Source organism: Aquila chrysaetos, chromosome 16, assembly GCF_900496995.4.
Source record: "Aquila chrysaetos chrysaetos chromosome 16, bAquChr1.4, whole genome shotgun sequence".
Taxonomy (NCBI): domain Eukaryota; kingdom Metazoa; phylum Chordata; class Aves; order Accipitriformes; family Accipitridae; genus Aquila; species Aquila chrysaetos.
The window spans coordinates 30,126,621-30,151,142 of NC_044019.1; the positions used below are offsets into that span (position 1 = coordinate 30,126,621).

The following is a 24,522-nucleotide window of genomic DNA, read 5'->3' on the forward strand; positions in this document are numbered from 1 at the left end:
AGCCCAAGGGAACCCAGACCAGTTATTGGCTCTTCTTATACCCAGGAAAGGCAGCTCTTCTTACCTTGGAAACTAAAGCAACAAAAAAACCCAGAAAACAAATATAAGGAGAGCTGTCAGACCTGGCTTACACATAACAACCTTTTCACTCATGCTTTTTGTTAAAGAGAGCGATACCCTGCTCCAAGCTCTAGCTCCAGATGGATCAAGCCTTTACGAACAAAAAAAGTGCTCAGTGATTTGGTTACGATTTCCAGTGGGCCACAGCCCAGCTTCCCAACACAAATGCCATCAGGAAAGCCGAAGCTGAAGCAACTGTACTCTAGTAAATCATCTAGTACTCTAGTAAATCTATCTACTTAGAAGCGACAAGATTTTAAGGAGCAGGGAGGCAGGAGGGCTCTGTGGTTTGGAAGAACATCCAGAGCACACTTTGATGCTTTCCTCTTCAGCCAGGAGGGAGGGGACACTTGTTCTTAAGGACTGTAAAACACTTACAGATGTTCCTGTAATCATTGACGCCAAACCCTGATGCCCCTCATGCAACAGCACTATTACACAAAGCGAAAAAAAGCATGCGACTTCCAGTGCTGTTTTTGCCAGCCAGCGAGGCGTGAAGAAAGGATTTCTTGGTCTCTGTTCAGTCCTTCCAGGAAGCCAGATTTTTCTGAGGTTCACAGAAGGGTTTCTGAAGGCCACATAGAGAAACCAAAGTGGTGGAGAGCAAACCAGGCCACTGTCCAAGGCAGGGAGGAAGAGGGCTGCGTTCAAGTGGAAAAACTGTGGAGCAGTCTCCTCACTTATCGGGAAGCTCATGCTTTCCCTGTTTTCCTTGTCCTGGCTGTTAACAGACTCACCCTTGGCCCCATCCCATCCACTCTCAAAGCCTGTGCTGCTCCCATCCCCTACCTCTCACACCCAGTCTCTTCTGTGGAGCCCAGACTTCACCCCGAGAATCGGGCAGGTTATGCATAGCTCAGCTTTATTTTCTCCTTTTAGGTTTAATATTTTTTTCCCGTCTTGTAAGAAAAAGTTTAACGCTTTCTAGACCTTTTACTAATACCTCCTTCCTCCTTTTGGCTTGCTTGTGACAGCTCTTTCGGGATGTTCACATCCTTCCTCCTTTTGGCCCCTGTTTGTGACGCCTCTCCGGGGATGTTCACAGAATACAGCAAGCAGCATTGGCACCGAGAGGGGCGAGGAGGAAGGCGGGGTGGCAGAGCACCGGGGTTGGCAAGAGGAACGGGCACGGTTACCTGCCGGCTCTGCTGGGCGGTACTGGGCTTGCCGCTCCTTTGAGCAAGGGTGAAGGGCAGATTTCTCACCTCCTCCTCGATATCTGCCCACTGCCAGGCAGAGGCAGCTCCCTCCCACGAGAGTCCCACACGGAAGTCAAGCCACTGCTCCGTTCACGTGAGACCTCAGGCGAAGGAGCTGGGGAAGGAAACCACGCTCTGCGAGAAACCTCAGGAGCCTCGCGGCTCAGCTTCACCGTCTGCCCGACGGACAGCTCCTCGGAGACCTGCCCGAAGGAGCAAAAAGGCGGAGGGGGAAAGAGAAAGGCTCTCCACTCCACCATGCAGGTAGGAAACAGAAACTGCTCAGCTCTTTCCGAGAGGCTGCTTTTCAGCACCTCTGAGCCACCTGTAGCTTGGAAACGTGAGACACACTAAGCTCCAATCTCGACCACCCACATGCTTTCAGCCTTTAAAGTACTCAAAAAGTACTACAAAACTCCTGTTCCTCTTTCCAGCCAGCAACCTCATTCCTCCCATGAATGTGCGATGGGGAAAGCGGTGCGTGCCGCTGGCTCTGCATTTTCCTGCAGCTGGGGAGCGAGGCAGAGCTGAGCCTTGGGCTGCTCCCCGAGGTGCAGCGGGGTCACGCAGGGCCCCAGACGTTGGTACCAGAGTTCAGAGGTGCCAGAGCACAGGTCAGAGAAGGATGGTTTGGTCTGAGACCAGATCTTCAGCTTATATAAACCCAGAGAAAGGCACTGCGTATAGCAGCGGAGGTGACAGCCCCAGATGCTTCAGGACCACCTGAAAGCAAGGGGAGCTGGGGAGCTGTGAAGTTCAGTTTCTCTAGCTTGAAAGAAAAGATGTGGTTTTCTTTTATTCAAAAAGCCAGGCAAACTCTCTAAGATTGAGGCAGCTAGTAAATGTACAGGCATACCATCTGCCTGTTCAATTAAAGATTGTCACATTTCTTAGGAAACTATGAGGTAAGGTGGAAGTGCTGTAAGGGAAGCGTTTGTAAGAAACATCCCTGAGATAAGAGCAATTTGATCATCTCAGTGTGGGTGATGGGAACCACCCAAACCCCCACCAATCCACAGTTAGAAAGGAAAACAAGGATGCCAGATCCTATCCAGGTCCTTTGCCTGAGTTACTCACACAGGTGACTACACCCTCAGCCCAAGGGTGCCTGTTACCATCTCTCTGGAGGATCCAGTCACCTCACACAGGGCAGCAGGTTACCTGGCCTGCGACGAAGGGACAAGGACCCACTGATACAGCTGGAGAGAAACCAGGCACGCTTCAGGGCACGCCAACCCTTTTTAACATTGAAATTCCTGCTTCTCGCTGTGCCAGTTACTTCTACACCTTTGCACAGCGCGCCTCCAACCCTGCTCCAGCCACTGGGCAGGAAAGAGTGAAGCAGGCACTGTCCTCCTTGATAGCAGGGATTAGAGTCCAGGTTTTATACAACCGCTTCAGAGCCGCGGTGGCCTTGCCTGCATGTGGGGCCAATCTGACTGTCTCGTGCTGCCAGAGCAAAGCAGCCATAATCAGACAGTGTTGCCAGTCCCCCGGGACAAAAAAAAAAAAAATAGGTGTGGGAGTACTAGTGATCCGAAGTCCCTGCCTTCTGCAGCTGTCCCTGTGTACAAGCCACATCTGGCCCCAAAAGCAGGCTGGGCTTCTGCACAACGGTCCAAGCAGCCAAGGCTTACAGCAGCCACTGTAATGAATTAAACCTGCTGAAATGCTGCTCTTCCATCATCACAGGTTTGCAAATCCCCCTCTGTAGCTGAACGCAATTTTTATCTGTTAATTCTCTGGAAGCAGGTAGCGGGAATTGCCTGTGCTAATCTGCAAATAATTCGCAAATTCCTCCCCATTTTTCAGTCCTATGCAGAAGCACTCGTGGTGCCTGCAGAGCGGGTACCAGGTGGTAAATTACACTGCTATGGGAACACAGAGAAAAGCCAGACCCCGCTACCATGACATCCTTATTGCCTAGAGAGCCATACCAATTCTTAGGGTTTGACTGGAAAATTAGAAAGCAACAAGTCCCTCCTGGGATTAAAATCAGTGCTTGCTATTTGAGGAACATGGAGAAGCAGGGACAGGATCTGGCTGCATCAGGTCTGAGAGACCAGCAATATTATGACTGGGAGTGCTGGTGGAGGAAGGATGCTCTGCTGACGCTCTGCAGGCTCAGCCTGAATGCTCACCTCATGGGGAAGGCCCTGAGGCACAGGCAGGGGCTGGTAGCACCATCAGGGATCGGGGAGCGAGGCTTCCGATACTCCAGCCACCCAGCCTGGCTACACAGACCAAGCCCCATGGCTGGATACGTCCCATTTGTGAGCCTTCCTTTGTAATCCCATCAGCCTCTTCCCCAGGAAATGGATGTGCTGGTCAGGATGCTCTGACTGCTGAGCAGGGGGCATGCCTGCAGACGGTGGAGGTGGGAACCACCTGGAAACAGAAGCTGCGATGCTAGCAGGTCCATTCACCTCGTCCTGAGCTCTGTTGGGATCAACACCAGCAGCACAGCTGTGTCGAGGTGCTGACCCTAGTGGCATCTAGGAAGACCTTGAAACCCGCTGTCCGCAAAGGGTGGTTTCCCCTCCACATTGCAGGGATCAGCGATAGAGCTGGAAGCCTGGCAGCCCCAGCAGGCAATCTTTGCAGGATGAGGCTGGTGCACACGCAGGCTGAGAGAAACCAGCCAGGCAGGAATGAGACAATGCGACCTCCAGAGAGGGGGTGCCAGGCTAGGTCTGTGCCAGCATCAGAGCATCAGCAATGGGGCAGAGCCCCGAGGGGACTCCTACACCCTCCCCTGTGCCCAGAGAGGGGCTCTCGGCCAGGGACAGGGAGACCTGCCACACCAGCTAGGCACTTACCCACCTGGGGAGACCAACCCGAGCCAAAACCCAATTCCCCTACCCCAAAGCCAGCTTAGAACTTTGGCAGAGCAGATGACAGCACCATAAACCCCCCTCTGTGTCCTGTCCTAAATTGGGGTACCTTTTAGCAGTGAGAAGTTCTGGTTCTTATTGCAACAGCACCTCTGGGGGAAAACATCCCTCTTCTCAAGCCTTCTCACTTTGGCTTTCTGTTGGTCAGTCTCCTCATGGCTCTTTTCTTTGGGTGAAGTCAGGGCCTTAGCTCCAGGTGAGAGAGCATTTGGCAGAGCATTTCAGCCCTGTCCTCATCCCGGTCTCTTCTGCTCCCATGGCCTCATTCTTCAGTGGAAGCTTGGGATCCAGGTCTTACATCAGGGCATGGTTGCACCACCACTGCTCTGCTCCCAAGATTACAGCTGGATGAACTTGTCTGGCTGGCCACTGTTTCAGGTCATAACATCTTTGGTGGCAATACTGACTGACGATATCCCCATCCCCTGGCAGCTCCTTCCCGCTTCTGTGCTGCGTCACCATGCCCTTGGGAACAGGGGCATAACTCTTTGTGGGGCTGCACCATGAGTCACATCAAAGAACTGCAAAAAAAACCCCAAAATGCTGTTTTTAAGACAGGATCCATTCCCTGCCCCTGTCACAGCATGGCCTGCAGAGCATGTCTTTATTAAATTCATTGCATTCACTGGGATGTGAAGCCTGGCATGCTCTTGCCAATCCATTGAAAGGCTGGTTGGACTAATCCCTTCTTGCCTAAGAGGGAACTATGGCTGCAAAACCAGGCTGAGATCGCACCAGGGAAGCCAGGCATAGAGGACAGGGACAAAGTGGTTTGAAGCTGATGCGACCCAGTTCTGGGTGCCCACCAGGTCCAGGCCACCCAAGGGTGCTCGCTGCAGCATCCTTTCACAGAGGGACACCGCAGGCTGGAAATCACACCGGGCAGAGGGCAGCTGCTGCCACAGGGCCACCCTCTTTGCTTCATGCACCACCAGAGCTGCACCACTTGGGTGTCTGAGCATAATTAGGCTTAAATAGTGAAGGTGAGCAGCTGCAGTCGCCCCTGCGCACCATCTCCCTTCGGAGCTGGTAGCACACGGGAGGGAACCAGGCAGAAGCCAAGTGTCAGCAGCTCATCTTCCCCTCTCTGTCCCTTGGCCGCAAACTGAGGCGTCTGAGGTGTTTTCCAAGAACTCGTTTTTCACCTGCTTTGCTGCAGTCCGCAGGGTTGTGCAAGTCTCCAATTGCCTGTGCCTGACTCTCCCTTCACCGGAATTTAAAACTACCTTCCCCACCCTTGCCAAAAAGCTAACAGTGCCCTATCTGAAAGGAACAACTAAATAGGGGTAAAGGTTGATTAAAGATTGTAAAAACCACTGTAGCATGGAGGGAGAGTTGAGTGTTGACACTCATCCAGTACAAATGTCAGGGCATCAGGTGAAACAAGACAAAGTGAAGTCCAGAACAGAGGGAGGGTTTTTTTTCCCTCCTGCCTGGCTCCCTTGTGACCCCAGGGTGCCATAAATTTTGGGCATTACATGAGTTCATTCAAGACAAGGCTGCACATACAGAGCAGCATTCCCTCCAGGATCCCTAAACACAAAGCCATATTTGGCTCAGGAAGACCTCAGACTGGAGAGCAGTAGCGTATGGGAGAAGGTTTCAGACAAGCCTGTTCGTACCCTCCTCCCTGGGCATCCCTTTGTGGCTGCTGAGAGAGGAAAACTGGGCCAGGTGGATCTTGATCTTATGTTGTAATGCAATTTTATCTACACGGGCTCTGTCTTTTTTGATGTACTGCAAGTACAACCAGTGACACACCCGAGAGCACCTAAACGCCAGGCGGGCTTTGCTGACGGGCAAGTTTCTGTGTACCACAAGCAGAGCACTGCTCACCTGCACTCACCACCCGGAGCAGGGCAGCTTGATCCCAATGCCCCCAGGAGGCTCTGATCCAGGGCATTGCGATGCCATCCAAATGTTTGCAGGGAGAGCTTTGCTCTGTGCCCAGACACGGGATCTCCCAGGGAGCCCGCTGGAGCCTTGGCTGGTTTTCTCTTCCGCAGGATGAAATTCTGTTGACTCCCTGGAGGGACTTTCCTGTCAAAGACACGGACCCATTTGCCCCCCCGGTAAGCTTTGCTCCCTCTGCACTCACAGCAAGTTCAGCACAGCTCAAAGATGGGAGTGGGGCAGTGTCAGGGCAGCTGCTGCCTCAGTTTCCCCATCCCCATTCTCCTGCTCACTCCCAGTTCCCAGGGACCCTTTACACAGTCATGATGAAGGTCCAGACCTCTAAGAGGCTGGAGCCGAGAGGGAGAGCTCTCAGCTTGCCACCCCCATAAATTCCCTGGTGTTTTCTGTGGGCAGGATGAAGATAAGTGGGATTTTGTCCTGGTAAGCAACATCCACGAAGTGGGAAGCGAGAAGGAGATCAAGAGGAAGAAGTTCCTGGATGAGCTGAGCAAGAAGGGGTTTGCCATCAAGGTGAGGTGCTGTAGGAGGAAAAGGCAGCAGATACTTGGCTATCTTGTGGTACCCAGGATCCAAGCATGGTTTGGGCTCCTGCATTCCAGGAGATGGGAGAGACCTGAACCATTGAGCTGATCACCGTGTCAGTGCTGGAAAATAAACTTGCTCCACCAGGGGAGACCCCAGCCCCAGGACTCACACAGCCCCTGGCCTTTGCAGCTTTGCCCTTTTCCCTGCCCCTCTGGCTCTGCCAGCATTGTTCTAACAGCCCTTCTCTTCCACCCACTAGAAAATTGAGGACAAGAAGCTATTTTATGGAGTCCGTGCCCCAAAACAGATCTTCCAGAAATATCAGTGGCTCTTGAGGAACCCCGACAGCAGGCTGCAAAACTGCGATGTCCATCATGACATACCAGTGACCACCAGGTGGGTGCTGAGCTGGGCTACTGACTTCCAGCATCTTGCACTCCCCTTTCTCCACACCAGCATCCATTTTCCAGCTCAGCTCACAGTTGCCTCAGGCTTTTCATTTTCCACAGAAGGCCACGTCCACCCACCATGTGCAAAGTTGCCAGCTTCTCACTGTCCACAGCCAGCTCCCTATTTCTTCCCACCCTTCCTTCTCCCTTCCCTCCCCTGTTTTCCAGGGCCACACAACACAAGTCTGTATCCCCAGAGCAGCCTTTAACGACAGTTTCTCCTTGCTCAGGATACGGATCGTGAACTTCATCCTGCAGAACACAATGACGCCTGACCTCGGTAAGGGAACAGGGCCAGCAGGGGTGATGCTCAGCCTGGGTCTGCAGTAAGGCTTTTGCCCCATGGCAGGCACAGGCATCTCCAGCTGCCTCACCACCCCCAGGGACGATGCAGAGGGGAGGAGAAAGCCAGGGTGCAGCTCAGACAAGTACCTTTGCTGCTGCATCCAGAGGCTGGGAGATTGGGACTGCAGGAACCAGCAACAGCCCTCTACTCCCTCTCCCCAAACCCCTGACCTCAGCTGCCCACCGCTCCTCTCCTGTGTCCCCAGAAGAGCTCATTCCTCTCTGACACCCCAGGATAAGCAGAGCAGCACAGGGTGCTGGCTTTCTAGCCATCTCTAAGGACCTGCCTACCTGGCTTGCTCCCAGAGCCAGCCACAACACAGGCTGTGGCAGCCCGGCAGAGTAGCACAACCACAAGGATTAGTGCTGATCCCTTTTGAATAGTTCAGCCTCTCCCAGGCATTTATTTTTTTTTTACCCCCCTCAAAGGCTCCAGAAAAGGTTTGGGGTGATTCTGCCTGGCAGGGAATACACAGGGGCAAGAGCAAAGCTTTGTCTCACTAATCCTCTCCATTCTGCTCTGCTACCAGAGAAGCTGGATGACCTGATAAAGAAGAAGGTCTTTGAGGCAGCGTTTCCCCTGCACGAGGTGAGGCCGAGCACACAGGTGCCTGGGAGGAAAAGCCACGAGAGGTAGAGGAGCAAGACTGGGCGGGGGAAGATCTTTGGGTAACTGGGGCTGCATCAAGACCTCTCTGGATGAGGGGCATGACCAGGCTCCCGACAGCAGCCTGGGAGCTGGGCTGGGGATTAAGGTTGCCCTAACATTCCTGTGTCTGACCAATGTTTCTGCTCTCCAGAAAGAAGAAGTAAGGGAATTCCTAAAGGAGAAATGGTTTAACTGGAGAGATATATTTTGCGAACAGCGGATTGAGAAGATCAGGTAACATGGGCAGAAGAGGCACGGCAGATCCTTCTAAACAAGAGGTCCCACCTGAAATCCAGACAGCTTTATGCCCTTTGCCAGGGTCCTGTGTTTTCTTTTAAATCATTAGTTTGAACCTGGCTCTTCTTGCACATATTGGGCTTCTTCTGAAGCCTGCAAAGTTCTTAGCCTAAGGGTTATCCCTGTGGCACCAAGCTCCATCTGCTAATTTTGCAGTATGAAACAACCCCCGCATCGGCACGGTTTTTAATTAGCCGTTTCATTTTCAACCACGCATTCCCATGTTCAAAAGGAAGGCGAGATGGGAACAGAGCATCAGTGCAGCACATCCAGCCTGAGGCAGAACTTGGGGCATTAAAGGCAACAAGGGGCTCCTATAACCACATTAAAACTCAGGGAAGAGCACAGCTCTTATTTTAAAAGGGGAAGAAAACTAACTCTCCATGGTCAGGGGAAGGAGGGCAAAAAGAACATGCTACTTCATAAAGTTGTCAGTGGGCTCTGTTAGGGAGATGAGATGTTAAAAGGGAGATGTGGTCTCCTTCCTTAAATATTTACTACAGTTCACAAGTCTAGCAGAGGCACTAGGGACTCTTGATGCCTCCATGGTGCACAAGGTCAGACAACTCATCATTTCTAAGGTCAGTGCATCATGACTTGCTGCTATCATGGAAGGATTTAGGGGCCGAGTATGAAATTGGGGCAGGGGAGGCGGGGAGTGTTGGGGTTTTTGTTTGTTTTAAACAAAGGTCAGGGAGCACATCACCACCTTTGACTGCTGGTAGAAAGTTAATTCCTCTGGAACATAGGAGCGAAGGCACGTCCATCAGTCAGTAGTTACCATCATTTCTTACCTATGCCTCCAATCCTCTTCCCCACACCAGAAAAGCTGGGATACTGCCACCATAAGAATGAGACATGAAAGCATTGCAGGGAGATAGCTGAGCCCGGAAGAAATTGCTCTGGTTTGAGAAACATTGCACCCTGCAGCCCCCTCATCATCTTCAGGCCCAGTGTTTCTAAAACTGTTCTGTAGGTACTGATTGCAACTTGATCTCTCAACTGTTCCCAGCCTTCTTACCTGGCATACGGTCAATCTGACCACATGCAGGCATCTCCCCTTGAGTTAGACCCTCTGGGCTCCCTTCATGGAAAGCCAGAAGCAGCGCTTGTGGGACCGTGCCCACTTCATATGGAAGTAGGCATCAGTGAGAGTGGCTCTCCTTGTGGCATATTAACCAAGGGGGAAGAAAAAAAAAAAGGGCGGAAGAAAAAAAAGAAATAAAACCTCACTCCTTAGTTTGCATCAGTCACCAGGTTGACTGAGAACAAGAGAAGCTTCTCACAGGTTTCTCTAAACCTCTGCAGGACAGCGTGCCCTGCACCATGCGGTGTAGACCAAGGCAGCCCCCACAACGGCCTCGTGTTGCTCTTCATCCTGCGTTCACCTCTCAGCCGGAGCTGTGCTCTCAGCACGTCTTTGCTGTGCAGCCCCACAGTGACGACCACAATGCACTTCACTGCATTCCCATGCAGTCAGAGCACAAGGAGACCCAGCTGTCTCTCCTTGCACATGCTGCTGCTGAAATCCCCTGGGAAATGCTGCACGCTTCTTGTTCCTCCAGCTCCTCTACTCAGTTGAGCTGACCCTCCCAATCCCAACAGAATCCCCAGACATGCAGACAGCACTGCCCCTCCTGGACCTGATATCCTTTTGGGAGTGGAAGAGCATTTTCTAGCGTTCCCTAACAATGTGGTCTCTTCCAGTTGCCGCAAACCACATCTCACCTTTCCTTCTAGGTGCTATTTTGGTGAGAAGGTGGCCTTGTACTTTGCCTGGCTGGGCTGGTACACTCACCTGCTGGGAATCGCTGCAGTGGCTGGACTGGTGGTCTTCGTGGCTGGGATTACTGTTTTCAACTCCAGCCAGGTGAGGTAAGGCAGTTGGGAATGCCAAACGCGCATCCCGTTCACAAGCCTTTGTTATGCACGCCCCTTTGAGCCACTGTTATTCCCCTTTGCTTCCCTCTATACCTTTCTCTCTAGCAAGGAGATCTGTGAAGCCAGTAACACCATCATGTGCCCACTCTGCGACCAGAAGTGCCCATTCTGGCTCCTCTCTGACACCTGCACCTATGCCAGGGTAGGTAGCCCCGTTCCCAAGACAGGCTCAATGCAAAGGATGGGGAAACGCTCCCAGCTTGTGCTGTTCCCACACCACTAGAAAGAAAAGCCATCCCAGCAAACTGGCTACGACACACAGGAAACCTCCACTAACCTCTGTAATAAGGAAGAGGTATAGCCAGATCACAGTCTCCATCACCACCAAGGAAGAGTTTACCACTAACAAGTCCCAGCGTCCATCCCCTTTCCTGCATTTTGCCCTCCTGGAGCACCCTGACCTGTCTCAGGGGGGACCAGGGTGGCAAGAGGACTGCTGAGTACAGAGGCTTCTCCCCAGACCCCGAGGTGCCACAGCTCCTGCACCCCGCTGCTCCCATCACACATCAACCCACCACAACGCTCTTCCTTGATCTTCTCCAGGTCACTCACATGATTGACAACGAAGGGACGGTTTTGTTTGCCATGTTCATGGCGATCTGGGGTAGGTGTCAATGTCTTGGTGCCAAGCACACACAGCTTGGAAAAGGGATCAGCCCACTGTGGCTTAGGGGGAGCGTAGGTGGAAGAAAATGGGACACCAGCATAGCTCCACCATTCAGGAGCTTTTTAGTCCTTATCTCCTCTTCTTCCAGGGCCATCAGCTCCCCTTCCAGACAAGGCAAGGAACAAAATCACCCCAGCAACTTCCTTCAGCTCCCCAAACACTCCTTACCTGTCCTGCCTGAAAGCTTTTACTCCTTCACCCACCCTCCTGCAAAGCATCCAACAGCCTCTCTAGTCGGGCTTTTCTAGCACCAGCCTGTAAGTGGTGGCAGCTGCAGGAAGGAGGGACCACCAGATCCCTCATTAACCTTCCCAGATTGCTGCTGTGGAATAAGCACAGCAGACCACTGGGCCATGAGCTGATACGATCCCATCACCATATTAGCTACACATCTCATTTGTCTTTACTACAGCCCTTTCAGCTACAAACACCACCGCAGGGGTGGGCTGGGTGTTTCACCTGCAAGACCATGGTCTGAGCAGGTCACAGACATGGTCTTGCGTGTCGCTATGGGCTGGTTTACATGGGGACAAGCTCAGGAAGGTCAATCCAGATTAACAGAAGGGGTGGTTGTAAATGGATTTGCAGAGGTGTACCCATGCTGGGGTGCAGTCCAGGATACCTATTCCACTTGAAAGGTGTATTTTTCATTAATCCAGAATAATGTGTCTGGCTGGCACCACATAAACATGCCCACCACAGCAGAACAGCCCTGATGCTTACTCTTCTTTATGCCAAAACCCCTACAGACACTAGAGCTGGCCTGACTCCCAGTGAAAACTCACCTGCACACCCCCAGCCCCAGCCCCACGTGGGGCCGAGTGCTCATTGCTGCATGTCCAGGGTCCTTCCCGGTTGCTGAGATGCAGAGGTGGCTGTCTGTCCTCCATGGGCCAAGGGCAGTCCAGGCTGATTTGCCATCAGGTTGGATAGTAACATGACTATCCATGCCACTCCATGGGACGGAGAGGTGACTTTGTCTGAGAGCCATCCTCCAGTGTCACAGTGCTCTATCCTTCCCCCCACAGCCACTGTGTTCCTGGAGCTGTGGAAGAGGAAGAGAGCCAACGTGGTCACTGACTGGGACCTGTACAGGTGGGATGAGGAAGAGGTGAGGATGTCATCTTTCCTGCTTAGTGCTTCCCTTTTCAGGGCAGGAGTTAGCTGGACCTACAGAAAAGACACGTCACAGGGACCCCCTTGCCCAGCTTGATTCTCTGTAGATGTAAACATCTAACAGAGACCCTTAAACAAGCAGCAAAGCCAACATCTGACAGTCCTAGGAGAGTCCTGGGAGAGACGGAGCCCTCCAGAGAGTGACACAGATGCTAGCCACTTCTCTGCATTGCTAGTCACCTCTCCACCTGCACAAGGGCTTGAACTTAATCAGGATTGGCCATGCTGTTGTGCATTGGGTTGCGTGTTCATCCCTGTCCTTCTCTGGTGCTGCTCATCCCATATGCCCATTAACACAATGACCCCTGGACTTCCCACTACTTGGGCACAGCTCTGCTGCATCCTTTTTTTTTTTTTCTTTTTTAAAGGAGGAGCTGGCTATGGAGCTGATCAATAATTTGCAACACGAACCCCGGCGGTACCAGCACTCCTACTTCCGCAGCACCATCATGCTCCTCTTGGTTCTGGTGATGGTATGTGCCAGGGTGACCATAGGAAGATCTGATTTAAGGGCACATGGGCTTTCCTCCTGAACCCTCCCTACTCTGCTGCAAGAACAGCACCTCAGTGTGTCCTATGGCTACAGCAAAGGCAGAAACGAGGTTATTAGGGCAGGTCCATGCCCATCACAAGGATCCAGTGGCCTCCCTACGCTCACACCTTGCTGTGCTGATGGGAGAGGCCAACCACCCCTTGGGGATCTGGGCTGACGACTCTGCTCTTGCAGTGGAAGGCAGTGAGGATCAAGGCAGTAACCCAGAGGGTAGGAAAAGGCAAACCCTTGATGCCCTCATTTCTCCACGTGGGCCAACAGAGAGAGTCTAGGCAAGTAGTTCAGGTGGAGACATCCACCTTATGAACCTCTCATCCTTAAGTGAAAACCACAGGCTTGCATTTGAGGCCAAGGCCAGATGAGCTCTGGTGAAGGGAACCAGGGTTTGAAGGGCTGGTGGTCCTCAGGCCAGGATGGAGCACATGCCCTCCACGCACATTTTCTCACCACCCCACTGCCCTCCTCCACAGATTGCCGTGCTGATCGGCATCGCCCACGCGCTCATCATTTACCGGGTGATAGCAACGGCTCTCTTCACCCAGAGCGACTTCGAGTTCCTCCACGAGCAGGCCAACACGATGGCAGTGATGACAGGGGCCATACTGCACTACGTCACCATCGTCATCATGACCAAGGTGTGGAGCGAGACATGGGGCGGGCAGCAGGTCTTCTCCTTGCTTTTCCACCATCAGCCCTCCCCTCACATTTTATACCTCTCTCCTGCAGGTCAACAGGCACGTGGCCCTCTATCTCTGTGACCTGGGTAAGGGAAACTGGGGGCTGTCTCCCACCTGCAGCGCCGAGCCGGCCAGCAGTCCCCAGGGACCGCAGCGCAGCACCCCCTCGGTCCCCAAATGCAGACAGGCTCCTGGCCCGTTCCCTTCCTCCACCATCACAAATCATCTACTGGGCAGCTCTTGCCATGCAGGTCCCCGTGGGAGGCCAGCAGCCCTCCAACACACAAGCCCATCTGTGGCCCACAGGCTGCCAGCTGGCTGTCCCACAGCCACGTTACGCTTTGGAGGGGCAGCCACCCTACGGGGCTGAGACCTGGCACGAGGAGGAAGCCACCACAGCGGCAGGAGAGCTCTCAATATGGTTTTCTTCCCAGCTGAAGGGCCCCTTCTCCCCCAGCTCACGGCTCTGAGGGACCTCCCTGCTTAGCTGGGCTCAGCTCCATCTAAGGGCTCAGGGGAAGGGCAGGGAAGACTCCACGAGGGGCAGCCACCCTTCCAACCTTCAAAGAGCTGCTGTGGCATCCAAGGGGGAGCAGGGCAAGGTCCCACCACTCTGTGACCAAGCCCCTGCGCCTTGCTCCCTTCCCCAGAGAAACCACGGACCTTCTCCCAGCGTGAGAACAACTTCACCGTGAAGATCTTCACCTTCCAGTTCTTCACAAACTTCTCTTCACTCATCTACATAGCCTTTTTCCTGGGACGGTGAGTGGTGGCTGGGGACACAGGGGGGAGCAGAGGGGAGCCTGGGTTTGGGGCATACATCCCCAACTCTCCCCAGGGTCTAGGGACAGCCCAGTCCCTCTACCCACCTCACCAGGCACAGGGACCCCATTTGGGACCTCAGGAGGGCCATGACTTTTCCCCGTGGGCATGTTAGACAGGGGAAGCCCCTTGCCTCTCCACCAGTGCCCGGAGGATGATGGCCTCCATCCTGCGCCTGGATGTTCATCCAACAGGGGTGAGCAGCGGGGCTCAACATTTATCGCTGTTGTTGCTTCCTTACTCAGGATCAACGGCCATCCAGGGAATTACGTGCGCATTGCTGGCAAGTGGAGGCTGGAAGAGGTGAGGGACTTGCCATGAAGCTCTCTGACTCACACCACAACTCCTACTCTGCCTTTCCCTAGTGCCCAGCAAGGCTCTGGGAATCTCAGCTTCCTCCTATAGTACCTACCTTGGCCAAACAGCCCCTCGGGCCAGGCCACCCTGCTTGCAGGGCACGACTCCTCTCATCCCTTCACAGTGCCACCCCAGCGGCTGCATCACCGACCTCTTCATCCAGATGGCCATCATTATGCTGCTCAAGCAGACCATCAGCAACGTGGCGGAGTATCTCATCCCGTAAGCTTTCCTCCAGCCCGCGGAGTGCTCACTGGTGCTCCTGCACATTCAGGACAGCTTACCAGCTCTTACAGAGAGTAACCCTGGTCTTTGGGCCAAGAGTTCCTCCTTTTCCTTCCTTGGGTCTCCAGGGCTGTCACTGGCAGCAGTTCAGCCCTGCTGTCCTCTGCAGGTAGCCGTACAAATCACTCCCTCCCCTTGCAGCTGGATAGCCCACAAGCTACGCAAGAAGCAGCAGCGCCCCAAGAAGAGAAGCATGATATTAGGAGAGGAGGAGGAGGAGGCCGAGGACCCCTGCAAAAGGCAGTGGCTGAGCAACTATCAACTCAAGGAGGTCAACATCTTCAGCTTGTTTGACGAATTCTTGGAGATGGGTACGTAGGGCAGGGGGTCGAGTGAGGTGGGATGCTGAGTGCAGAGCCATGTGCCCTCCTTGCCTGGAGAGAGCCTGATGCTGGGGAGCCCATACACAGGCAAGGGAGAGCTCTGAGACCCAGCTCCAAGCCCAGCCCTGCTCCAAGAGCTCTGGCACACCAAGGAGATCATTCCCAAAACAAGAGAGAGTGGGCAACTGTGCTGGCCTTGGGCACCTGCCTAGGACCTTCCTCTCCTCCCAGGAGTGCCAAGGTGATGGCTGTAACCCCAGGGTGGTCCCTCTGCCTGGCTGGCTCAACCAGCGCCCTGTGGGGCCCCCACAGATCCCCCTCTCTGACAGCCCTGTGAGAGGTGGGTGTCCCCTGTGGGGGTGTGGGGTCCCCAAGATACGTCTATCTCCCCCTTTCACCCCTGCAAAGCCCCTCTGACACAAGCCACAAAGCAGGACAAACCCAGAGAGAGGTCAGGACCCTGCGGGATGTCCCCTCTGCCGTGGCTTCACACCAGCACCCGGCGTTTTCCCCCTCCGCAGTGATCCAGTACAGCTTCACCACCATTTTCGTCGCTGCCTTTCCCCTTGCCCCGCTGCTGGCATTCTTCAACAACCTCTTCGAGATCCGCCTGGATGCTATCAAGATGATGCGGCTGCACCAGCGCATGGTGCCCAGGAAGGCCAATGACATCGGTGAGATGGGGCCCAAGGAGCACCCTCCTTCCAGCGTTGCTGCTTGTGCAAATGGTGCTGGCACTAAGCCCTTTCCCCAGTGGGAAGCCCTTGAGCATCCATCCCTTTGCCAGGGACTGGTATCACTTCACTCTGGAAGTAGAAGAGCACAGGGAGAGCTGTGGGTTGGGGAAGGAGAAGCAATTTCAGACTCTGCAGAGGCTGAGGGGCAGCTTGAAGGCCTCCTTCCTTGACCTCTTCTGGCCATGCCAAACCTGTCCCTGAGCTGGGACTTGGTCTGCAATGCTGGAACAGCAGCAGTGAGCTGTCAGAGGGGCCTTGCTGACCGCTCCTTTCCCGCAGGAATCTGGCTGCAGGTCTTGGAGGCTGTCGGCATCCTAGCTGTCATTGGGAATGGACTGGTGATTGCCATCACATCCGACTTCATTCCCGTGCAGGTCTACAAGTACACATACAGCCCCTGCATGATGGAAAACAGCACTAGCGTGGAGTGAGTGCTGCCAGTCGGCTGCTCGTAGCCCTGCCTGTCTCTGTGCCACCAGTGCAGAAGAGGGAGGCAGCTGAGCGGTCCCCCACAGCAGGGTGGGGGGAAAGGGGAGCAGGGAAAGGTGGTACCCCTGAATGAAAAGAGCACCATGTAATGTTGGAGAGCTGCAGGACTGCCCGGGTGCCTGTGCACACTCTCCCCTGCCCTCCCCCTTTTCCTCCAAGCCTTGGCTCACCAGCCAAGTTCAGTCAAACTGGACAGAAGTCTCAGAGACATTCATTTCCTCCAGGCTTGTGCAAATGGGTAGCTAGGGAGGGGAGGGAGACCCCCAGATGGGCACTGGCTTCCCCAAAATGGGAGGCTACAGTCTGTACTCAACCATACTACTAGTCACCTGAGAATCCACACAGCAGGGAAACTGTAGAAACGAAAGCTGCAGATAGACAGGCTTTGTAGCAATCAGAGGCCTTCGAGTCCCCTAGAAGACACAAGAGCTGCAGCTTTTGGTTAGGGCATGCCACAGCCCCCCAGCACGGCCATGAACCAGGAGCACCCCCCTTCACCGCTGGGCCAATGTGTGCAGACATGATCTTCCCCCCCCTGCAGCTGCTCGACCGGCTACATCAACCACAGCCTCTCCGTCTTCCGTATTCAGGACTTCGAGCCGTACACAAAGCTGCCCGAAATGCTGCCAGGCTTTCTCAGCAACGAGATCAAGGAGTGCAGGTAACAGCAGCGCGCGGGCATTGCTCGGTAGCATTCCCCCCACCCCTTCCCCAAGCCCCTCACTGTGACATCCAGCCTGCAGCTGGGGAACGGGCAGGTGGTGGAGCAGGGCTTGGAGGCAGCCATGCTGAGGAAGCTGCCGGGGCTCCTCCCGGACCCCCACGGAGGGAGCCGAGGCAGGGCACGATGCCCGGCACGGGGGGAGCCTGGGCTGGCACCGATGGGGCTGTGCTGCAGGTACCGGGATTACAGGAACGCCGATGACTACAGCTACACGGTCCAGTTCTGGCACATCTTTGCAGCCCGGCTTGCCTTCCTCATCCTCTTTGAGGTGAGCACCCAGGGAGGCAGAAGGAGGCTGGGGCAACTGGGGGGATGGCAGCAGGGGGAACCGGGCTGGGTCCGTGCCACTCGCACAGGTCACATTAACTGGCCCGGAGAGCTCCTCACTGCCTGTGGCGGCTCCTTTTGCTTTCTGCAGCACGTGGCTCTGTGCGTCAAACTGATTGCAGCCTGGTACATCCCTGATGTCCCCCAGTCGGTTAAGAATCAATTTCTGGACAGAAAACACAGCAACCTTCGTAAAGACCTGAGGTGGGTGATACCCCGAAAGGTGCCAGGGGCTGCTGTGCTCAGAGACGGCACAGCCTCCGGCAGGAGACCTGCCTGGCCGCAGGATCCATCTGCTCCGGAGCCCCACGATCAGGCTAACAAACACTCACCACCACAGGCATGGAGAAGGTGGGGCCATGAGCTCCTGCCCTCAGGGCATCTCCTCCATCACCCTTGTCAGGGTAGCTTCTCCCCCAGCTTTCAGCCCAGCCTCTACTACGTGGGACCTACAGCAGAAAATGTTCTTTTTAAGATGAGCTGCATTACCCATAAATGAAGATCCATCTCCCTCCATGCCGGTGGCCTTGCTCACTAGCCCAGGTGCCTGGCTTTTAGGCCAGTGAAATGAGTCCCACCTGAGGCAATTCAGTACTAGTGCTCACCAGAGGAAGCGTCTGCTTGACTTTGGCTTTTCCTTTGGAAAAAGGAAAGCTCCAAGTTAAAACAAGGAGCAACTTTGCCCAAATTTTCCATTTAAACTTTGTCTAAAAAAAATCAAGTATTTCAGCTGGAAACAGAACCAATGCAGCTGAGAGCCATAGGCTGGGCCGCCCTGGTGCTTCTGTCCTTCATGGACTGAGCCCTATGTTGGAGGAGGGCTCAGACTGCCCCTCTTCACAGTCACCTTGTCCCAGCTGCCACCCCAAAATCCAAGCGAGAGCAGAAGTCAGCGGGGCTCAGGAAGCACCACGCTGCCACAGTTCAGCTTGCAGGCTCTGGCTTCCCGTTGATGGAGGGATTTCCCACAAACAGGGATTTTCCACAAACAGTGTGTCATTCTTTCTCCATTTATTTCTGGCAAAAGGCCCTGCTCCCACTCTGAATATTTTTCCACACCTCCCCATTGCTTCCCATTTCGGACAGTTCCCTTCCACAACGCCCCTCTCCTTTCTCCCCCAGCATGATGGAGTACTCCACCGAGGTGTAGCCACCGCTCACCGAGGAGAATGAGAAACACGGACTTGAGCCCCCCTCCCCAGCCTGGCAGTGCCGTGGGTGCAGGAGAAACCACCACAGCACTGTCCATGGAGATGGGCCATGTGTCCCGGCTGTGACTGAGCTTGGACTTGAGCTGGGAAGCGACAACATGATGGTGGCTTTGCAGGAGCAGGATGCTTTTCAACTTGCACGGCTGCGAGGAGGAAGGAAGTTGCAGCAGAGCTGCGGCAATGGCACCTTCCCAGCACGCTGAGAAGCTGGGGAAGAGCTTTGGCACTAGGGACAAACCACAGTGCAGCATCCAGCCGCTGTCGGGTGAGCATGACGCTGGTCTGCAGGAGGATGACCTGGCTTCCTCGTCAATCATTGCCTTAACATGCAACTCGGCATTGCAGGAAAAGCCAGCTACCTCATTCCAGGTTCCCTCTCCGCTCTTTTTTTGCACTTTGGCTTCTTTTTCCTCTGCCTTCAGTGACCTCCCTGCTCTTGCACCGCTGAGAAACTTGAGTCCTTCCTCTTTCACCACAGCCAGCACAATCCTTCTCTTGGCACAACTACCACATGGCTGCAGCTCCAACCCACTGTTTTCACGGACGTTGGGGAAAATCCACTTGTTAGCCTGGCTGTGTTTTGCTCCAGGCTCAGCCAAGCCTCTGCATCTGCCCTAAGCACACCCGACAGTTGTGCCTGGCTCAACTACCATGAGCAAAATGGTAAATAAACATAACACCCATGCGGACACAAGTGGCCAGATCTTCAGCTGCCGTTGAGTCACTGCATTCACACTGGCATCATTCCTGCCTCCGTCCTTTGCCATCCACATCACCCAAAGAAATTGTCCCCCCCCAAAACCTTTTTTTGTCTTAATGTGGACAATCAGAAAGGGCTGGAGCTAGAGTGTCGGTGCATAGCCCAGCGCTAGGGCTGTGCGTGGGTGCTGGCTAGGGAGACACTGAAAAGAAGTTGGCACTTTGGCCACACACAGTGGGAAAACAACCTGTTAAATGTGCTGGGGTAACAGAAATACTGAGCTGCACAGAAAATCCCGAGCGATAGGGCTAGCAAGGGTCATCTCGTGCTCCAAAACATGAGCTGCTAGCCTAAACCCGAGCCCCACCACCCTGACACCAGTGCTGGCTGCAGCTGCCCTCTTCTCCCTGCAATTGCAGACAGAAGGGGGTTTGTCTGCAGCGGAGCACAGGGGTTACATCCCACGGCTGGCCTGGTGTCACAGCCAATGCTGCGACTTTTGAAATATATGTGCATTCCCAGCCTCTTAGCTTTGCTCTTTGCCGGGTCTACCTTTAGCGAGTCATTTACTGACTCCAGGCAGAGTTATTTGTGCGTAAGGAACAAAGTCTTTGTTCATCGCTGCCCAGGAATGATAACGTGCCCTCAAACACGTGACTCTTCGCTCAGCTTCGAGTGCACAAACAGCCCTTTGATGCCCTGTGAGATTCCCCACACATTGCATCAGGCTTACGCAGCCTCGCAGAGCTGGGTTTGCAAATGTACAGGGAAGAAGCTTTTCTCTTAATTTTTCCTGATTTCAGTTAATGAGGAAGGCAGCAGCATGGGACAGGTGACCGCAGCTTGGTTTCCAGCTTTCTTGTGGTCCGTGTAAACTCCAGGGCAAATCCACTGACTTTCAAAGCTTTAGAGTATTTTTTCTTTATAAGACATGGAAACTTTTAACCAGTTTGTAAGTTTAACCTCGAGCTCCACCCTTTCATCCCCTCCTCTATAAAATAGCAATAGGTGCCTCCCTGTGTTGGAGGTGAATTGTGGGGATAAACTGAATGAAACATGGGAGTTAAAAGGGTGCCACAGCGTGAAGGGGTGTGTGTGTGTGTGTGCACGTGTAACAGCTGTGACAGCCTCCCTGCGAACTCAGAAAGATGCATATAAGCAAACATGAGCACCAGAGGTCAGGAACAACTATTTCATTAGGGCTGATTTGTCTTGTTCTGTAATTAAAAGTCAGACTGGCCCAAGCCCCTGCTGTGGCTAAAGCTGTACTGCTGTACAGAAGTCTGCGCAGTGATGCTTCTTCTCATAATGAACCGGTTCTCACTGTATAAAGTGCTGTGAGCGCTGCATGTGTCACAAGAGGCCACACCGCTTTCAGCTTGCTTGAAGGGTCAGAGCAGCCATGCACCCGCAGAGTCCTCAGCCCCGATTTAAGAGCAAAAAGACAGCACTCACTGCGCCTCCTCGGAGAGGAGCAGCAATTGTGATTAAAGGTCTGTTGCTAGGTGGCACCTCATCCTGTAGCAATATTCTCGTTGCTGGGACTTGGAAGCGAAGGTTTCATATTGTATCAATGGCCTTGGAACACAGTCACCTGGCATCTCTAAGTAGCTTAAATTTAATTAGCTTCAAGCTGTTAAATGCATTGAGAATTGGCTATTAGCGAGCTCGCACTACACAGGTATTTTCATTCACCTGCTAGTTTGCAGGGAGCCATTCGTGCCTCAGCAGTGCCCGCTCACCTCGGGCTGGGGTGCGGCAGCAGGCAGGATGGGGTCACAAGCCCCAATGTGGCACAGGGTCTGAAGACAACAGCCTCAGCTCAAGAGCATTCTGACGGGGGAATTCAGATGCAGGGCCGGGGGAAGCCACTTCCTTCCCCAGAGACATGCTGACCCCAGCCACTGCCCGCCTGGCAGGACACAGCTCTGTGGAAGCACAGGGCAGGCTCACGGCTGTTCCGCTGCGGAACCTGCAACGCTGTCAGAGTCCCCCGAGGGTCCCGCCACAGGCACCTCCAGGAGGTGGTGGGTCCGCAGGCCAGCCACGGGCAGGAGGTGACTCTCCCGGAGGTGACGTGCCTGAGTCAGTACTGCAAAGAAAGGCACCAGGGTTAAGTCAGCCTCAAAACTTCAATCCTGAGAGTGTGGAAAGCCACTGTCTATCTCGCAGGGAACTGAAACAAGCTGTGCTCTCAGCCCTCCGGCTTGTTTTGCCCTTTCACCACTGCAACCAAAACCACCTCCACTCTTTCTCGCTTTTAACTTACCTACCCACAGGAATAACGCTGGCGGATAAGAAAGGTTTTATCAGCTCCCAATTTGCTACCAAGCCTCCTCACACCATTACCATCCCCTGGACGTGGGCTTGCTCCTTGGGATCCTTTATCATCCCACAAAGCCAACTGGTTTACGCTGCCTTTCGCAGCCCATACATCAAAGTGACTGTGGTATTGTGGATGACAGAGCAGCCCTCCCCGAAAGAGCTGCTTAAATAGCTGCTGCCCTGAACACGCACACAGCTGCCTCGCTGAAGGGCACAGGACTGAGAGGCCATTCCCAGAGCACCAGCCCTCCAACAGGGCTCCCGCTATCCCATTTTTTCCCCCCACAACAGGTCAACAGCACCGATATTTGACATAACAACCAACACGGATTCAGTGTCGGGGGGTGTTTCTCCTTGTCAACAGGACCACAGACCTACCTGTGACCTATACCGCTGTGTGTACAGGAAAAAAAACATAGATATATTGCAAATATTCTGGTAAAGAAATCAAAATTTAATCACGTAGAAGAGTTAGGTTTGCTTAAGAAGTAAAATTGTGAAGCATAATGTATAGGATTGTTAAGTCTGAAATGTAGCCATAGAAACTTTAGGAACTGTGTTATGCGTGACTATAGGAACCTTAATATTGTTAAAAGTTTGAAATAGCTAACCATAGAAACCTCACCAGGAAGTTACTGGTTTTTCTACGTTTTGTTTCAAGAAACGAAGGAAACCGTCATGGACACCAGTTTGCTGCTTGGAGACCCCCTTACCCATCCCATCTCAATTTGAGTATCGAAGATTCCCATCAGTAGAGCCAAGTGTAACTGACCAATGATTGTTTTTACATAAGAATATTGATAAGGTTATATAATAAAAGGACCAATCGTTATAAAGGTTAAATTTAAGAGCAAGCATAGTATGCATTTTTATGTAAAGAGCTTATGTAACAATGACCTGACAGAAAAAGTCTGTAAAAACTGATGGATTTTGATACTAAGTGGGACATGCCTTTGGAGGAGCGATCCCCCGTGTCCCCAGCGCCGCAATAAACGAAGTGTCTGCTTCTTAACTTCACATTGGTGTTAAGGATTCCGGATTTCGGTAACGGAAACACTTCAACCAGGGACAACAGGCCCTACCGGGAGCTGTACACGCTTTGCCAGCGCTTGCCTCCCTAACCCCCAAACTGTCCCTCACGGGGTGGGGAAGGCCCCGGCGACGCTCCGACCCCACGACTGGCGTTATTCAGCCCCCGGCGCCCCCCGTTTCCACGCCCGGGGAGAAGCCCGGCAGTTGCCTGGCGCGCGCGGGACCGGGAACGGCGGCTGGCTGAGGGGAGCGCCGCCATCTTGGCGCCGCGCGGGGCATGCTGGGAGCCGTAGTGCCGCGGCCGCAAGGGCGGGGCAATCCCGGCGGCGACGGGACTACAGTACCCGGCGTGCACCGCGCGGCGGGCAGTTGCCATGGAAACGGCGGGAGGGAGCACGGCGGGAGGGAGCGCGGCGGGAGCCCAGGCCCGGGCTGCGAGAGGGGTTTGCTAAAAACAGTACAAATAAAAGAATAACTAGAGGCGAAAACACGCCGGGCAGGGCAGCGAGGAGGGGGGGGAAGGCCGGGCGTTCAGGGTGGGGAGCGCCACGGCCGCCATCTTGCCCGGTTCCGGCTGCACGTTGCAGTGTTCGACCCGCCGTGCGCTGCCGCCTGCCCTACAGCACCGCTCCTCTGGAGGGGTTTTATTCTTTTTTGTTTGCAGAGTCGGGGATTGGGGACAGCTGAAGGAGCCCTTCCCGGCCGGCTCTTGGCCCACCCCAGCCTCAGCCTGGAGGCGTGAAAGCCGCCGCTGACGAGGCCAACAAAGGCACCAGGGCCCCGACACCATCCCCGAGCCTCTCATCCTGCTTGAGCTGGGGCCTTGCAGGAGGGAAATACCCTCTTTCTTCCCTTTTTTGGCCCCAAAGCCCATGCAGGCCAATGTTATTGCTGCTCACCTACTGCGGCTCGGGTCAGTGTTTGTTTCTCTTGCGCCGGCCAAGGCTGTTGCAGTGCCAGGCGGTGCCGCCACTATGAATGCAGCCTGTGCCTGCGGCATGCTAGGGCTGTAATCGCCTCCTCAGTAATTATTACAAGTGATCACCTGCTGTTTGCAAGCAGCCACGGCTCGGCCCGGTTCCCTGTGGCCAGTGCCAGCCGGAGGAGCCACCCCGCGGTACCGGTTTCAACTTGCAAAGAGGCTTTTAAAATCACGGAGGAGAAGGAAACAGACGGGAGACCCCGAGACACCTGCGGGCACAGCCGACGGTTGGCCAGCCTCCCCTTACCTCCCTCCAACTCACCTTACGAAGCCTGAGAGTATCAAGTTTGCTGGTGCTCAGCAAACCATGGCACCAAAATGCAGGCTCTGCCCAGGGCTCTCCCCACAGCGCTGCGTCGAGCAGACACCTCCAATCCCCCCAGGCACGCTCCAGTGCAAGCCCCCGGCCGCCGCCGTGGCGCGGTAAGCTGGTATTACTGGTGGTGGCGGATGCTGGGTGCGGGTTTTATCTTGCCCCAACACCTCCATGGGCTTTTCCAGCCATGGAGAGCCAGGGGGATTCCTCCTCGGCCCCGGGAGCCTTGTGCAACCTGTGTACGCCCAGCTCCCCAGGGCTGCTGGGCCAGCAGGCTGGGTGGGTTGCCTTCCCCCTCCTTTTTTCTCTTTCTTTTTTTTTTCTTTTCCCCTCCCCAAAAGCCAGAGTTATTTATTTTTTTCCCCCCACAGGTTCAGGTGGAGGTGGAGCAGCAGGAGGGAGGGACGGCCAACCCCTCCTGCAGGCCTGGCGCCCAGCGATTGGGGCAGCGGGAGAACCCAACAAAGGGCAGGGGCTGAACCA

At 54.2% G+C, this 24,522-nt stretch overlaps 1 protein-coding gene and 1 long non-coding RNA gene across 2 annotated transcripts; one reads left to right on the forward strand and one right to left on the reverse strand.

Annotated features, from left to right (window-relative positions):
- The first annotated feature begins 1,495 nt into the window (after positions 1–1,495).
- Positions 1,496–18,671, forward strand: ANO9 (anoctamin 9). Its single transcript, XM_030039295.2, has 24 exons — positions 1,496–1,583; positions 6,220–6,285; positions 6,524–6,640; positions 6,915–7,051; positions 7,335–7,384; positions 7,980–8,038; positions 8,250–8,332; positions 10,136–10,270; positions 10,382–10,478; positions 10,880–10,940; positions 12,032–12,114; positions 12,548–12,652; positions 13,203–13,367; positions 13,459–13,495; positions 14,060–14,171; positions 14,477–14,534; positions 14,713–14,810; positions 15,015–15,184; positions 15,718–15,870; positions 16,213–16,360; positions 16,964–17,083; positions 17,321–17,414; positions 17,565–17,677; positions 18,596–18,671. The coding sequence occupies exons 1-24, from the start codon at positions 1,578–1,580 to the stop codon at positions 18,621–18,623; spliced, it is 2,295 nt and encodes a 764-aa protein (XP_029895155.2). The 5' UTR covers positions 1,496–1,577; the 3' UTR covers positions 18,624–18,671.
- On the reverse strand, positions 18,468–24,334 carry LOC115351899. The gene is made up of 2 exons (XR_003926937.1): positions 23,986–24,334; positions 18,468–21,476 (listed from the first exon to the last, which is right to left on the reverse strand). It is a non-coding gene; the product is annotated as an uncharacterized LOC115351899 (long non-coding RNA).
- Between the last annotated feature and the right edge of the window lie 188 nt (positions 24,335–24,522).

Bases quoted from the DNA above. Each gene is read 5' to 3' on its own strand.
- ANO9 (XM_030039295.2), top strand. The intron at 8,333-10,135 runs GTAACATGGGCA...CTTTCCTTCTAG, and splicing joins CAGCGGATTGAGAAGATCAG to GTGCTATTTTGGTGAGAAGG. The intron at 14,535-14,712 runs GTGAGGGACTTG...ATCCCTTCACAG, and splicing joins GCAAGTGGAGGCTGGAAGAG to TGCCACCCCAGCGGCTGCAT.